This window comes from Eublepharis macularius, chromosome 4 (assembly GCF_028583425.1).
Source record: "Eublepharis macularius isolate TG4126 chromosome 4, MPM_Emac_v1.0, whole genome shotgun sequence".
NCBI classification, from domain to species: domain Eukaryota; kingdom Metazoa; phylum Chordata; class Lepidosauria; order Squamata; family Eublepharidae; genus Eublepharis; species Eublepharis macularius.
In genome coordinates, this window is record NC_072793.1 from 179,022,279 (window position 1) to 179,038,382 (window position 16,104).

The 16,104-nt window shown below is 42.9% G+C and overlaps 1 protein-coding gene across 1 annotated transcript in view; it reads left to right on the top strand.

Moving 5' to 3' along the window:
• The first annotated feature begins 11,379 nt into the window (after positions 1-11,379).
• The window catches only part of LOC129327963 (vomeronasal type-2 receptor 26-like), a 33,802-nt gene continuing 29,077 nt past the window's right edge, over positions 11,380-16,104 (top strand). Inside the window, exon 1 of the mRNA XM_054976711.1 lies at positions 11,380-11,566. Coding sequence (XP_054832686.1) covers positions 11,380-11,566 — 187 coding nt within the window. The remainder of the gene's footprint in view (positions 11,567-16,104) is intronic.

Genomic DNA, 16,104 nt, shown 5'->3' on the forward strand with positions numbered 1-16,104 from the left:
GATATATGGCAAAAACACTTTTCCTGTAGGAGACTGTTTTTCCTTGGTTGTTTGATTCATCCTGGGTTTGATTGCTCTTTGGATTTCATTTGTGGAGTAGCCATTTGCCTGAAGTGCGTGGTTTAGATGATTAATTTCCTCATTGAGAAAGTGCGGCTCACATATCTGTCTTGCACGATCCACTAATGTTTTCATTATGCCTCTTTTCTGTCGGGGGTGGTGATTGGAGTTTTTGTGTAAGTACCGATCAGTGTGTGTTGGTTTCCTGTAGACCTTGTGACCTAACTGAAAATTTGCTTTGCGGATGACCAAGGTATCCAGGAATGGGAGTTTTCCCTCGATTTCTTTCTCCATTGTGAATTGTATGTTCAGGTGGATGTTATTGAGATGATTCAAAAACCCCATCAATTCTTCCTCCCCATGGCTCCAAATGATAAATGTATCATCCACAAACCGAAACCATCCACTAGGTTTGTGGGGTGCTGATTCTAGAGCTGTTTTTTCAAAATGTTCCATGTAGAAGTTTGCTATAACTGGGCTGAGAGGGCTCCCCATGGCTACCCCATCCATCTGTCCATAGAATTCGTTATCCCATTGGAAGTAACTGGTTGTCAGACAATGATGGAATAAGGCTGTTACATCCTCTGGGAAAATCTGATTAATCAGTGCAATAGTGTCTTTTACTGGAACCTTGGTAAACAGGGATACAACATCAAAACTGACAAGTATGTCTTGTGGATTGAGTTTCAGAGAACTGATTTTGTTGATGAAATCTGCTGAATCTTTGATGTAAGACGAGGTTTTCCTGACATAATTCATATGTCGGTGAACCAATGGCACTCACAATGGGTTGGAGTGGGACTGAATCCTTATGTATTTTAGGGAGTCCATGTAGTCTAGGTGGCTGTGCTTCTGTCTTGCATAGTTTTCTGTGTGTGTCGGGATGTAGTGAGGAATTCTTGATCAGCGTATTTGTTAGCCTGGTGATTTTGCAGGTGAGATCTCGTTTTTGTTTTTTGTAGGTGGAGGGGTCCAGGAGTTCCTTAATCTTCTTTTTGTATTCCTCTGTTTTCATGATCACTGTAGCATTGCCTTTATCAGCTGGTAGAATAATGATGTCTGGATCTGCACTGAGGGTCTTGATGGCATTTCTCTCCTTGCATGTTATATTGCTGGTGGGAAGCTTTGCCTTTCGTAGAATCCTGGCTGTCTCTCCTCTTGTTTCCTCAGCTTCCTCATCAGGTAGATGACGAATGGCAGCTTCTACATTTACAGGATGACTCAGCTCAACCCCACCCCTCCTGAGTAGATATAAATGACCTGCCAACATCTTTTCCACACTGTGACACTGAGAGATCTCTGTCTTTTGGTGCTACACCTCTGAAGATGCCAGCCACAGCTGCTGGCGAAACGTCAGGAACTACAATGCCAAGACCACGGCAATACAGCCCAGAAAACCCCCAACAACCATCATCCTTCTTTCTTTGGAGTCTGCCTGCCTCAAGGATGCTGTCTTGCTGTCTCCTGAGACCTCCAAAGGGCTGTTCTATGACTTGTCCTCTACTTGTCATAGTCCACATGAGTCTGAGAGGCCCTGAATCCCATGCAGGTCTGACCTCCCCAATCTTCCTCATTCCTTGAATAGGTGGCAGATGGGCAGGACATTCTTAGGGAGGGAAATGAAATTTTAATATTTAGAAGTCTTGAGAATGGCTGACATGCACTTTTCTAAATATATTCTTACTGCATAATGGTCTGTGATTTATCTCTCCACTCCCCAGAGTACCCTCTAGTGAGGACCAGTCGAGAAACATACTGCCAATTCCTGCCTTATTTGCTTATTTTACAGCACATGTATTCCATATTATTTGCTTTAGCTAGATGCATAATGTGTATGTATTCCATATTATTTTCTGTTGCTATATACACCCTCTTGGTATTTATTGTATCTACCTCTTTGCCATTTGAGTGTCAGTCTTTCTGCTTGCAGTCACATTTCCACCACTGGGACAAAGTCTTGCAATAGCAGAGGCCTCCTGCTTAAAGAAAACCAGTTACTGGCCCATTGAGATTAATGTTGAAAAACAGGAACATAAAATCAATGTTCCCATCTCATTAAGCTCAAATTGTAAAAGATACAGTGAAAACAACCATAGGCGTATAAGTGTGCAGAAAATGGAGTTTTCATAATGGAGGCATATCAGAAACCATCTTATTCTTTATTCCCAAGGCTTTGAGAAAGGAGAATGAAAGAATGAGAAGCAAATATAAATAACACAACCAACATAACTGTTGTGTATATTACTAATAAAAAGTTCCTGATTGAGAATCATGTCTTCTTCACAAAAATGCAGAAAGCAAAGAATGTGGAGTCTCAGCTGCTCTTTCCCAGCAGCACCAAAAATAGAAACAAAAAGCAAAGGGCTCAAAAACATGCAGAACCACTCCAGAACTGCTGATTTCGCGAGGAGTGTTGAAAGACCTTAGTCAGATTGAGGTGATGACAGAGGAGGTCCTACGACTGATAGACAATTTAAAAACTAACGAATCACCAGGCCCGGATGGCATACATCCAAGAGTTCTGAAAGAACTCAAATGTGAACTTGTCGATCTCCTGACAAAGATATGTAACCTTTCATTAGCATCTTTCTCCATTCCTGAGAACTGGAAGGTAGCTAATGTCACCCCCATCTTTAAAAAGGGTTCCAGAGCAAATCCAGGAAATTACAGGCCACTCAGTGTAATATCAATACCGGGTATCTTGGAGGAAGCCGTTATTAAAGAAAGAATTAGTAGGCACATTGATGAACAAAAGCTATTGAGGAAGACTCAGCATGGGTTCTGTAAGGGAAGATCTTGTCTCATGAACTTGTTAGAGTTCTTTGAGGGAGTGAACAAACATGTGGACAAGGGGGAACCAATAGATGTTGTCTACCTGGACTTCCAGAAAGCTTCGGATAAAGTTCCTCATCAAAGGCTGCTAAGTAAGCTCAATAGTCATGGGGTAAAAAGACAAGTCCTCTTGTGGATCAAAAACTGGCTAATGAATAGGAAACAGAGAGTGAGTATAAATGGACAATATTAACAGTGGAGGGTGGTAAGCAGTGGGGTACCGCAGGACTCAATATTGGGTCAGGTGCTTTTAAACTTATTCATTAATGTTTTGGAGTTGAGAGTAAGCTGTGAAGCAGCTAAGTTTGCAGATGACACCAAATTGTTTAGGTTGATGAGAACCAAGGAGGATTGTGAAGCCCTCCAAAGGGATCTGTCGAGGCTGAGTGAGTGGGCATCAATGTGGCAAATGAGGTTCGACGTAGCCAAGTGCAAAGTAATGCACATTGAGGCCAAAAATCCCAAATATAAATATACAATGATGGGGTACAAATTGGCAGAGACTGACCAAGAGAGTGATCTTGGAGTCGTGGTAGATAACGCTCTGAAAATGTCAATACAACATGCAACAGCAATAAAAAAGGCCAACGGTATGCTGGGGATTATTAGGAAGGGAATTGAAAACAAATCAGCTAGTATCATAATGCCCCTGTATAAATCAATGGTACGGCCTCATTTGGAATATTGTGTACGAATCTGGTCATCACACCTCAAAAAAAAACATTATAGCACCGGAAAAAGTGCAGAAAAGGGCAACTAGAATGATTCAAGGGATGGAACACTTCCCACCTCCCCTATGAAGAAAGGTTAAAGCACTTGGGGCTCTTTAGCTTGGAGAAACGATGACAGAGGGGTGACATCATAGAGGTTTACAAGATTATACATGAGATAGCGAAGGTAGAGAAAGAAGTCTTTTTCTCCCTTTCTCACAATACAAGAACTCATGGGCACTCAATGAAATTGCTGAGCATTCGGGTTAGAAGGGATAAAAGGATATACTTCTTCACCCAAAGGGTGATTAACACCTGGAATTCACTGCCGCAGGAGGTGGTGGCAGCTTCAATCATAGACAGCTTCAAGAGAGGATTGGATAAACATATGGGGCAGAGGTCCATCAGTGGCTTTTAGCCACAAGGTATAGATGGAACTCTCTGTCTAGGCCCATAGTGTTCTTTATGCTTGGTGTTTTGGGGGGGGGGATCAGTGGGAGGGCTTCTAGTGTCCCTTCCCCACTGGCAGATCTCCTGAGGACACCTGGATTTTTGACCACTGTGTGACACAGACTGTTGGACTTGATGGGCCATTGGCCTGATCCAACAGCGCTTGTCTTATGTTCTTATGTTCTTATTTGATTCCAAAGAATACTTAAACAGACAGTGAGATTTGTGGGGCATGTACAGTAAATGGGGCCTCAGCTACCCTTATAGAGATAGTTTTCAAAAAAACCCCGGAGTCTATGATCTATATAAGATGAGTACTTTGACTCTCTAGTACAATTTTAGGCTGTTCACCTTCCAAGTAGCAGAGAGAAACATACATGCCTCTCCATTCTCTATTTTATTCTCACAACAATACTGTGAGACAGGCTAGGCTGAGAGTGACTGGCCCAAAGTCATGAAGGGAGCCGCATGGCAGAGTGAGAAGAGCCATTAAAGAACATCCAGTGCACGTAGGGTTGCCAACCGTACTGAGAAATTCCTAGAAGTTTTGTTACCGGAATGGGACTCCTTGCAAGTAAGAGGGGGGAATTAACAGCAAGGAGAAGGCTATATGAGAGGGTAACAAGTGGGATACACCATAAATATTTATGGGGTCCCCTCCCCAAGGAAACTGATGAGGATGATGTTCTGGAATTAAAGAATTTTTATTTAAAGGAGAAAACTCACAAATGCACAAGAAGCAATGCACAAGCAAGCAAGATTCCTATGAATAGCAGTGGTGAAAGAGGAATAGATTTGAGGGATGGGGGGGATAATTACCCCATAATTGAAAGGCTACTGAAAAGCTATACATAAATCAATAGCAGGCAAGCTGCTCCATAAAGTCTTATAAGTCCAACAGGTATGGTTCTCCACATGTAAATATAGTGAGTGGGAGCAAAAAAAGCAGAGGATAGGGCAATGCCCACCCCACCTTAATCTAGCTATTATTAGGAGTGAAGCAGGAGGAAATGCCCACCCCGCCTTAACCCAGCTGGTATTAGGAGCAGAGGAGGTGGCAATGCCCATCCAATGCCTTAACTTAACTGGTATTTGGAGCAGAGTAGGTTGTAATGCCCACCACCCCACCTTTGAGGGGTGCCAATGTTTGCATATAATTTGACCAACACCACACTGAGACCAAAGATCTTTTTTTTTCAATTTTAAAAGTTTATTAACAATAAGTCATAACAACATCAACTGTAAGAGGATATATCATATAACAATACACAAAACGATTTCTGTATATACAATTGGGACATAAGAGGAGATTTCTAATACATATACCTTAGCTGACACACTTTACTAATCTGCGAACATACAAGCAAGGATAATTGTTGAACTACATCTCATGGACAAGATAACATAACTACTCCAGTACCACAATGGCCTCTTGATCCTCACACTTCTGGATTTATGATTGCCTGAAAGGGCAGCTTTGATGCTAAGAACTCATTTTTGGCTAGATGATCCAAGAAAGGGAACCACTTGGATGCAAAGTCAGAGGGTTTCAAGGGGTTTGTAGAGAGTTGCAATCTGTCAGATATTCTTTCCATTATAAGATGGTCCCACACCATCCTGTACCATATGTGTAAATCCGGGGGAACAGGTGATTTCCATTTGATTGCTATCGCATTCTTAGCAGCATTCAAGAACGTGCGAATTAGATCCCTCCGTTGGCGAGGTACAGGAGAGTCAGTCCAGACATCCAAAAAGATCAGTTCAGGGCTAGGAGGGATAGCGTGGGAGGTGATGGTTTTGATTTCTTTGAAGACTAAGCGCCAAAATCCTTGAATGGATTGGCATCCCCACCATACGTGTATAAACATTCCCTGCTCACCGCACCCTTTCCAGCAGAGAGGGGATTTTTTGGGGTCTATCCTTGCTAGCTGCTGTGGGGTGAGATACCACCTGTGAAGGATTTTGTAATTTTGTAGTTTGGCATTAATGACCGGGGTGCTTAGTAGTTTGGAAGTCCAAACCCGTTCCCAGTCAGACTGCGAGATGTCAACACCGCAATCTAGTTGCCATTTATCTTTCAGTGTCTCACTCTGTTTAGTATGAGAGTTAATCAGCATATTATAGATTTTAGACAGAAGCCCTTTGCGGGAGAGAGAATCTGGTTCAAGAATCTTTTCAAATTCCGTCATAGGTTTGGATAGGACTTGCCCTATTTCCAGGTGTCTCAAAAAGTAGGTTAACTGAAAGTAGAGGTACCACGGAACCTCCCCACCGAGTTTGCGGGCTAGTTCTGTTCTGTCTAAGATGCCAGTTTTAGATGTTATATCTGTCAGCCTCTTGTTCCTAAGGCTCTCCCAGGTTGATGAGTTTGCACTGTTATGCTGAGGCGGTGCCCCGTCATGCGAGGTCAATAGTGAGAATCTAGAGATTTTAGGGACCAGTTTGGACCTGTGTTTATCCCAGAGCTTCAGAAGGACCATGAGGAAGATGTTTCCGCCCGATGAAGCGGAGCGGTGAGCAGTATTGGTCCAGAATAGTTCGCCAATCGTGTGGGTTTGATGTTGTGGATGCAGCGCATCCATCCAGTCAAAGTGTGTGTTATGGTGCAAGATTTGAACTACGTCCGATAGCCTAGCTGCTGTATAGTACATGCCAACATCAGGGAAGTTAAATCCCCCCTTAGAGCGTTTGGTCCTCAGGATCTTAAAAGCTATTCTGGGACGCTTATGATCCCAAAGAAACCCATTGAGGGACGTCTGCCATTGGCTCAGTAAGTGATGGGGAATCTGTATTGGGACTGTTCGGAAAAGGAATATTAGTTTTGGAAGGATGAAGGATTTAATCAAGTTATACCTCTCAAACCAAGATAACGTTTGTTTGTTCCATTTGAATAATACGCTCTTAATTTCTTTCATCAGCAGCTGGTGATTAAGTCGGAGCAGGTGGTCCGGGTTTTGGGGGATATTTACGCCTAGGTAATGTAAGTGAGATTGTGCCCATTGATATGGGTAGAGCCGTCTGATTTCGTTTCTCAAAGGATCAGGCAAATTTATGGGGAGAAGACTTGACTTATTCTGGTTAACCTTTAGCCCTGAGATTAGTTCAAATTGGGCCAATTCTTTGTGGAGGTACTTCAGGGAGTCTAGAGGGTGAGAGATAAACAGCAAAATGTCATCGGCGAAGAGACACAATTTAAAGGTGATGTCAGTGACCATTATTCCATGGATTTGCACATTAGACCTTATAGCTTCAGCAAGGGGTTCGATCGCTAGAGCAAAAAGGATGGGAGACAACGGACAACCTTGTCGTGTGCCCCTGTAAAGGGTGAGTGAGCGGGAGGAGACACCATTGGTTTTAATTTTTGCATGGGGGCAGTCATATATGGCTTTAATTACATGTTGGAAATCAGAACCAAAATTCATGTGGGACAGGAGCTCTTGTAGGTAGGTGATTTCAAGCGAATCAAAAGCCTTCTCTACATCTAGGGATAGGAGCAGTAGTTGTTGATTGTAATGCTTGCTATAAGTTAGTATATTTAAAGCTTTATAAATGTTCTCCGAGATATCCCTGTTGGGGATGAAGCCTATTTGATCTTTACAAATATATTTCCCTATAAAAGAGTTCAGCCTTTTCACTAAGATCGAGGTAAAGATTTTATAGTCTGTGTTTAGAAGAGATATTGGGCGGTAAGAGCTAGGGTTCGAAGGATCCTTGCCCTCCTTGGGAATTAATGTAATGTTAGCTTCTGACCACGTTCCAGGTAAGGTGCCTAACACAAAAATGTCATTGCAAGCCGAAAGCAAGGGCTGGTGCAGTGTTGCCGCAAATTTCTGATAAAATTCGGCCGGGAAACCGTCCGGCCCCGAGGCTTTATTGCGTTTCAAGCCCTTGATGGAGTCAAGGAGCTCAACACTGGAGATAGGACTGTCTATTATCATCTTGTAGGTCTCCGCTAATTGTTTAATATTTTTGTGCTTAGACAGATATAGTTTGATTTTCTCTTTGTCTGGCTTGGTTGAGGAGTATAACTTGGCGTAAAAGTCTCTAAACACTTTTACTATGTCGACAGGTCCAGTGAGCACCCGGTTGTTGGAATCCTTGATAAGCCTGATATGCCTATTGATTTTTTTGTCTTTTACTTTCCATGCTAGGTATCGTAGGGATTTAGGGGAGTGGTACCAGTATTTTTGCTTTAAGTATAAAAGATTTTTCTGAATTTGCTGAGTTTCCAATGCCTCTAGGGTTTTACGTTCATGTAGTAGCTGTTTATATACCTTTTTACTGCCATTCCTTTTGTGTAGATGTTCTAGGGTGTTAATTTTGTCAATCAGGGTCTGTTTCTGCTGCGTTTTAGCTTTGTATAGAGATGCTGAGAGCGCTATTAACCTCCAATTTATGGTTCTCTATCAAGTTGAGGTCCCCACCTACTATCACCGGTCCCTCTTGAAAGTTCTGTAGTTTTTGCAGTGTTTCAGATAAGAAATCAAGCTGGCTTGCGTTAGGTGCGTATATTGAGGCCAGTGTGACCATCCGATCATCCAGTAGGCCTTTGATGAAGAGGTATTGTCCCTTAGAGTCTTTTAGACTAGCCCTATGTACAAACTGGCAATTTTTAGTTAACAGTATTGCCACTCCTCGGGCCTTTGAGGAGCCTTTCGCATGAAACTGCATTTTAATCCAGGGGGCCTTAAGCTCCTCATCGTGCACCGCATGGAGATGAATTTCTTGAATCATAACCACATCAGCATTAAGTTTTGCTAATTTCGATAGGACCCGTCTCCTTTTTATAAGGTTGTTAAGCCCCCTTAAATTTTGGGTGACAACATGCAAACCTGATTGCGAGGTCATTGCTAAGCAATCAGGTACCCTGTGATTGAAGTGTGAGGTTCTTTAGGCCAAAGTGGTACTATCGGAGTGTTACAAGCAAATAAGGTGCTTCCGTTGCCAACCGAGCAGTACTGCGTTAAGATAGTGCAGCTTAGCACGGGCAGGTAAGGTAGGCAAAATAAGAAGTTATCAACACTAGTGCCAAACACAGCTAAGTTCTTCTAACTATTCACATGTAGGGAGAAAATATTATACCTTAAATCCAACTATATAACATATAACATATAACCAATCTGGTTATGAGAGAGGAATCACACAATAATTCGCAGACAGCTGACTGCAAGATTGACTCCTCCAAAATAATAGGACCCTCCTCCCCCGTCTCTAAGACACTCAGGATTGTGAAGGTCAATTTGAAATGGATAGTAAAGTAGTTGATTACTCTGTATCTATATGGTAGGCTATATGAATAGATGGTTTAGCAGCTATGATCAATTAATGGAGGAATTTGCAAGCGGTTCTGTAGGAGATCAAGTTGATACGTATACACAGATATGAAGTGGCTTCAAGGATAATCAATAAGAGGCGATCACTCAGAAATTAATTGTTGATAGTGCTTCTTACGTCCTCAATCAGTGCAAAATCAATAAGCTATTAATCAAACCCCCCAATATTAGACAACCCCCCTCCCTCTCCCCTCAATTAATTATGATATTTCAAGTTGATTAGAGATAAATATTAAAACAGTTGATGAGATCCTAAGATTCAACCCCTATATCACTTTATGAAGCCCTACCAATCCCTAATGGGTAGTCAATCACGTGGGGTATATTTGATCAATTGGAGAATTTATTGGCTTTCCCTTATGTGGTAGAAATAAAATAAAAAAATAAAAATTTTTAACTATGCAATTACAGTGTTTACTAATTTCAGCAATGTGAATCAATCCCCCCAAAATCAAGTACTGTTAAAAAGATTTCCCTTTACCCCCCCTTATTCTAGTTTGAAATATATTCAATGAATTAATCAATTAGCTAGTGTAACTAGCGCGTTTTGTGTCAGGGTTTATTACAGTTGGGAAGGTGGTGTTAATTAATTAGGGAAGGGAAGATCTCAACGTGGCTGAAAATCACAGTGGTGGCCCCCCGCACAGCTGATCTATCAATTAGAATCAAGTGGGCTATTTGAGTGGCGGGGCAAGCAAGGAGATCGCAAATAAAACTTCAGTAATTCAGTACTGGTTATCTCGTTGCTAGGCAGTCTTCAGAAGCTCAGCGAAGAGAACCCCTCTGAGCTTCGGCTTCAGACCAACAGAAAGGACTGCCTGTAAAAAGGAGCTAAATAAAGCAAAAAAGCCCCTCATTCAATCCCACCCTGCCCCCCTCAAATGAAATGGATAGTATTAGCTTTAAACATTCTACTTCACACAGACATGTCAATCAGAACCGTCGTGGTTAGGCATCACGGGCAGCAATCTTGTTGGTCTTCTGTGGCGATAAAGGCATGCTGCGCTTCCTCCGTTGTGCGCCCGCTTCCGTCTCCATGGCGATTTCAATGCCGAGCTCCTGCATGAAGCGACGTCCCTCCTCAGGTGTCGAAATGAAATGAATCTTGCCGTTGATATTAACACGGAGCATAGAGAAGCGGGTCCAGCTGTAGTCGACTTGGGCCGATCTGAAACCTTCTGTTACGCTTTTAAATTGCCGTCGTTTTTCAAGTATTTCAGAAGGGAGATCTGTGAAAACATTAATTCTTTCTCCTTTGTACGTTAGAAATCTTTTCATTCTGGCCATTTCCAGGATTTGTTTTCTTATTTTCCAATCAACAAACATTGCCACTACGTCTCTCGGCCCCTTCCTCCTTTCATTATTTTTGGTGCCAATTCTGTACGCTTTAGAAATGGCGACGGTTGCTCCCTCCTGCAATTGTAGTTCACTTGCCAGCCAGTCAGAGAGAAAAGTACAAAGGTCTACGTCTGCTGTAAAATCCTCCTCCAGTCCTCTGAACTTCAAATTAGAACTCCTCAGCTGAAATTCAATGCCCAGGATTTTGCTTTGGACTTTGTTGTTCTCAGACTGAAGGAGCTGAACATCGTCTTTTAAAGCTGTCGTTTGGGACAAGGCTTGGTCCATCCTTTGAGCTACCGCATCTAGCACCAGCTTAACTTCATTTATTTGTTTAGATAGGGGCTCCATCATGATAGAGATCCGATCAGCAAAGCTCATTTCGATCTCTTTTAGCAGCGTTTTCAGTGCAGGGTCATAGGGTACGGCCGATAGCTTCCGTGCCTCAGCTGAGCTTCCCGCGGCCGCCATATTAGCCCTCCCTCCCTCCGTTTCCCCCTCAGCACTTTCAGCTTGAGAACTAGGGAAATACGTTTGTAAGTTCTTTACTGCCTTTATATTTTGCTTCTTGAAAGACTGATCCTGCTTACCCTTCATGTCAATTTCAGAAACGTGAAGTAGAATGTGTTGTTTTAGGGGCCTGGGGTGGAATCAAGATGGAGCTTCAGCACAACGCGTCCATCTCGCTTCGAGCCGACGCCACGCCCCCCAGATCAAAGATCTTTGACAATTCTTTCAACTCACTGAAAAGCTCTCAAGCCATTAGGATTCTACTCTTCAGAGGACGAAAGAGTCATGTCAATTACGACTGTGACAGGAAGAAGAAAGTAATGGCCATCATTGGTAGCTTCGCCTCCCAAAACTCCATCCAGATGGCCAACCATTTAACTACATACAAGATTCCACAGGTAAGTACATTTATAGAGATGAAGAAATATAGACATAGAAACAGAAATCCTCTCCAATAACTTCTCAGATCTCTATGTTTAGTGCATGGTTCATGATTAGAGATGGGCACGAACCTAAATACGAACCAAAAAATACCTCACGAACCAACCAGGTTTGTGGTTCGTGAACCAGTGGTTCGTAAAAGCTCATTTCCACGAACTTCCACAAACTAGTCTACTGGTTCATTTGGTTCGTATTAACGGGCAATGCCCCTTTCCATGCTGCTGCAAAGAAGCAGGGAAAGGGGCAGTTTAAACTTTTCCTGCCACTTGCAAGCAGCAGGTCCCTTTAAACTATCAGCTGGCAGGTGGCAGGGCCCTTTAAATGGCTCAAACCCAACAAGCCCCATCCCCCACCCCCCACCCCAGCCCACACACCCCCACCCCAGCCCCCCACTTACCTTGGCTCTGGAGTCTGCTGCTGGGGTGGATCCAGAGGAGTTAGCTGTGTTAGTCTGTAGTAGCTGCTGGGGTGGTGGAGGCTGCAGCCCAGCAGCAGAGGTACAGCCTTCTTAGCCTCTCTGTGGTCCGTGGCCTCCTCCCCTTTCTCTAGGGAGGGCCAGGAAGGCCATTTTCGGCTTCCTCTGCTGCCACGTGGGCCTGTAGGGCAGCAGAGGATGCCAAAAAGTGCCTCCCTGCCCCACAAATGGTCGCTATGGCTATTTGAGGGGCGGGAAAGCCATTTTCAGCCTCCTCCACTGCTCTGTGGGCCTGCGCAGCAGTGGAAGAGGCCAAAAATAGCCTTCTTGCCCCTCACAGGAGGAGGGGAAGGAGGCCGCGGGCTTTGTGGGCTTTGGGATTCCCCCCCCCACCCTGCCAGCTGATAGTTTAAAAGGATCTGTCCCTTGCAAGCGGCAGGAAAGGGCCCTTTAAACTATAAAATGCCCATTTCCCTGCTGCTGCTAAGCAGCTGGAAAGGGGCATTTAAACCCCACGAACCACAAACCAGTTCGTGAACTTGCCCCAGTTCATGGTATTTCGTGGTTCCTGGTTCGTGAAAACCCCATGAACCTCATGGTGCAGGGTTTTTTTGGTTCATGTCCATGTCTATTCATGATCTTCTGGTCAATAAATGAAAGATGGAATGATAGGCCAATATCCTTCCCTGGGTCCATGCTATCCAGTGCCATTCTTTGCCCTAGCCCTGAAGGAGCCATGATCAGTTGGGTTTATTCATTGCCCTACCTTGATAGCATGATTAGAACTTTTAGATAATAAGGATCATTACAAAGTATAACACTTCTTAGATGACCGAACAGCACAAATGGATATATATATATTCAGGGCTTTTTTTCAGCAGGAACGCAGTAGAACGGAGTTCTGGAACTTCTTGAAAATGATCACATGGCTGGTAGCCCCACCCCCTGATCTCCAGACAGAGGGGAGTTTGGATTGCCCTCTGTGCAGTGGCACAGAAGGCAATCTAAACTCCCCTCTGTCTGGAGATCAGGGGCAGGGCCACCACGTGACCATTTTTGCCAAGGGCAATTTAGACTTTAAAAAACTTCCCCCTTGTTCCAGCTGACCCAAAATGACATCATTGTGCAGTCTTGAGTTCCACCACCTCTTTTCCCAGAAAAAAGCCCTGTTTATATTAGTATTATTTAGAGGAAGAAACATATTTTCAAAAATAAATGAAGATTTTTGGCATATCTCATAATGTCATGATCTTAGGTCACTTATGGTTCCTTTGACCCTGCAATGAATGAAAAAACTCAGTTCCATTTTCTCTTCAAGATGGTTCCAAATGACATACGTCAGTGTGTTGGAATTGTTCATCTCCTGAAGCATTTTGGATGGAATTGGATTGGCCTCCTCACATCAGATGATGACAGTGGAGAAGCGTTCCTTCATAACTTGATCCCAAGGTTGTTCCAGAGTAATATTTGCATTGCTTTGAAAGAAATTATTCCAATAGCGACAAGTTATGCAGAAAATAGGTACCTTGGTAAAATCTTGGGGAGGATAGGTTTAAATATCTGGTTTACCAAACTCAATGTCATTCTCGTCGATGGATAGTTTAGAATTAATTCTACAAAATTATGAAATTAATTGTGGACTGCCAATAGAGCGAGTTTGGATTATAACTTCTCAACGGGATGTCACCTCTATTTTCGCTGGAAAGAAATTCACACCAAAATCCCTCAATGGCAGTTTGTCCTTTGCACTGCACACAAATAAGGTGCCAGGATTTCAGGACTTCATTGAGACTCTAAATCCATATCAATCCAAGATTTATTTCATCCAGAATTTCTGGTTCACTGTATTTCTCTGTTCACTACCACTCTATAACCTTTATGTGCCAAAAAGCAAAAACTGCACAGGGGAAGAGAAGCTGGACAGCATCCCAGGCACTATGTTTGAAACGGGAATGTCAGGTCAGAGCTATGGCATCTACAATGCTGTCTATGCTGTGGCACATGCTCTCCATGCCACGTATTCATCGAGAACTCAGCAGAGAGTGATGGGAGGTGGAGGTCTTCTCAGTGCTCGGCCATGGCAGGTCAGTCATGGTTCTTTTTGTCACAGTTCATCCATTATGAGAGCTGCTGTAGCATAGTGATAAGTGATTGCGCTGTGAATCAGCACTCTGCTGGTTTGAATCCCATTACTGCCATTAGCTCTGCCAGGGGGCTTGGGTAAGCCACTCCTCTCAGCCCCAGCTCCCCCGCTGTATTATGAGGATAATGATAATACTAACTTTCCAGCATTCTGAGTGCACTGTAGTACATTCTGAGTGTTCTGTCTAGAAGAGTGGAATATAACCACAGTGTTACGGTACTATATATCATGAACCGGGTTGTGTATAAGAACTCATGTGCCATTTTATAGATTCAGACTCTGCAACAAAAAGGTTCCATGTCTAAAGGTGGACACAATGGTGTGTGAGAGAGAAAAATGTGTATCTGTTGCCACACATGGGGGATATCTTGACTTTGCGTTTACATAGAGGGCGTATATCCAAGATGGCTCCAGTCCTACTAGAGCAACATGAGAGCAATCCAAATGCTCCTTTTCAAAAGGTGTATCCTTCCATTATGATTCTGATGGAATTTCATGTTCACCTTCATTTTTATGTTTAGCATGTTGATCAAATAAAACATTTGAAAATACGAATTCAATTGCAAATCAGTATTACAGAACAAGTGGTTCCATGTCAACAAATGTCAGCAGAAGTAGAAGACGCGATGGAGAATTTAGCAGACACACAACAAACAGAGATGAGATTGGTGAAGGGGAGAATGTCAGTTGCAGAAACTAAACATATGGAGAAGCAGCTACGTTTTCGTGGCTTGCCAGAAGTGGAAGGAAAGTCAGCGCAAGAACAGATGACTGAGGTGTTGGCTGAGTACCTGGGGAAGGAGGAGGAGGAAGTTGTGGCTATCCTAGATGTGGCATACCGTGTGAATTCGAGAATAGCAACCCAGAGGAAACTACCAAGAGATGTGATTGTGCAGTTTACAACACGAAATATGAAAGAGAGGATTGTGACAAAACAGTTTCAAGATCCATTGGAGATTGATGGCAAGACGATTATTATAATGAAGGAACTGCCCAGATCAGTGTTACTGGACCGGAAAAAATATAAAGTGCTAATTCAGATTTTGAAGGACATGAAAATCAGGTACAGATGGGAGTTACCGGAAGGAGTGTCCTTTGAGTTTGGAGGGGCCAAAAAACGCATCAGATCTGAGCGAGAGATGGAGCGATTTATTAAGGACAATGAAAAAGACTTACCAACAAGATCATGAGTATGGAGTGTAAAGTATTATCTTGGAATGTAAATGGACTAAACTCACCGAATAAGAGGAAAAATACTTTTCACTGGCTACTAAAACAAAAATGTGACATTGTTTGTTTGCGAGAGACCCATATCAGAAAGCAGGATGTAAAATATTTAAAATCTGGAAAATTGGGCAAAGAATATGTAGCGGCCTCCAACAAGAAAAAAAGAGGAGTGGTGTTGTACATAAAAGAGGAGCTACAGCCAAAATTTGTTATGAGAGATGTGGAAGCTAGATTTGTAGCAGTGGAATGTATTTGGAATTTAAAGAGAGTGTTGGTAGTCGAACTTTATGCACCTAACGGTGCAAAAGAAAGCTTCTTTGAGGATTTAAGGAAGCATTTAGACGATCTTGCATACGACCAGATAATTCTTGCTGGAGACTTCAATGGAGTGACAGACTTGGAACTAGACAAAAAGACTACAACGGCACAAAAGAAAAGAGGACTATTACCAAAGCTTTTTTTTGAGTTGATTCAACAAGAGACTCTTGAAGATGTATGGAGGAGAGAATATCCTAAAAGCAGACAGTTTACCTTTTATTCTGCAAGGCATTCTACATTATCAAGAATTGATATGATCTGGGCCTCAAAAGACTTAGCATTATGGACTAAGGAGGTAGAAATAATGCCTATGGTAGGCTCAGATCA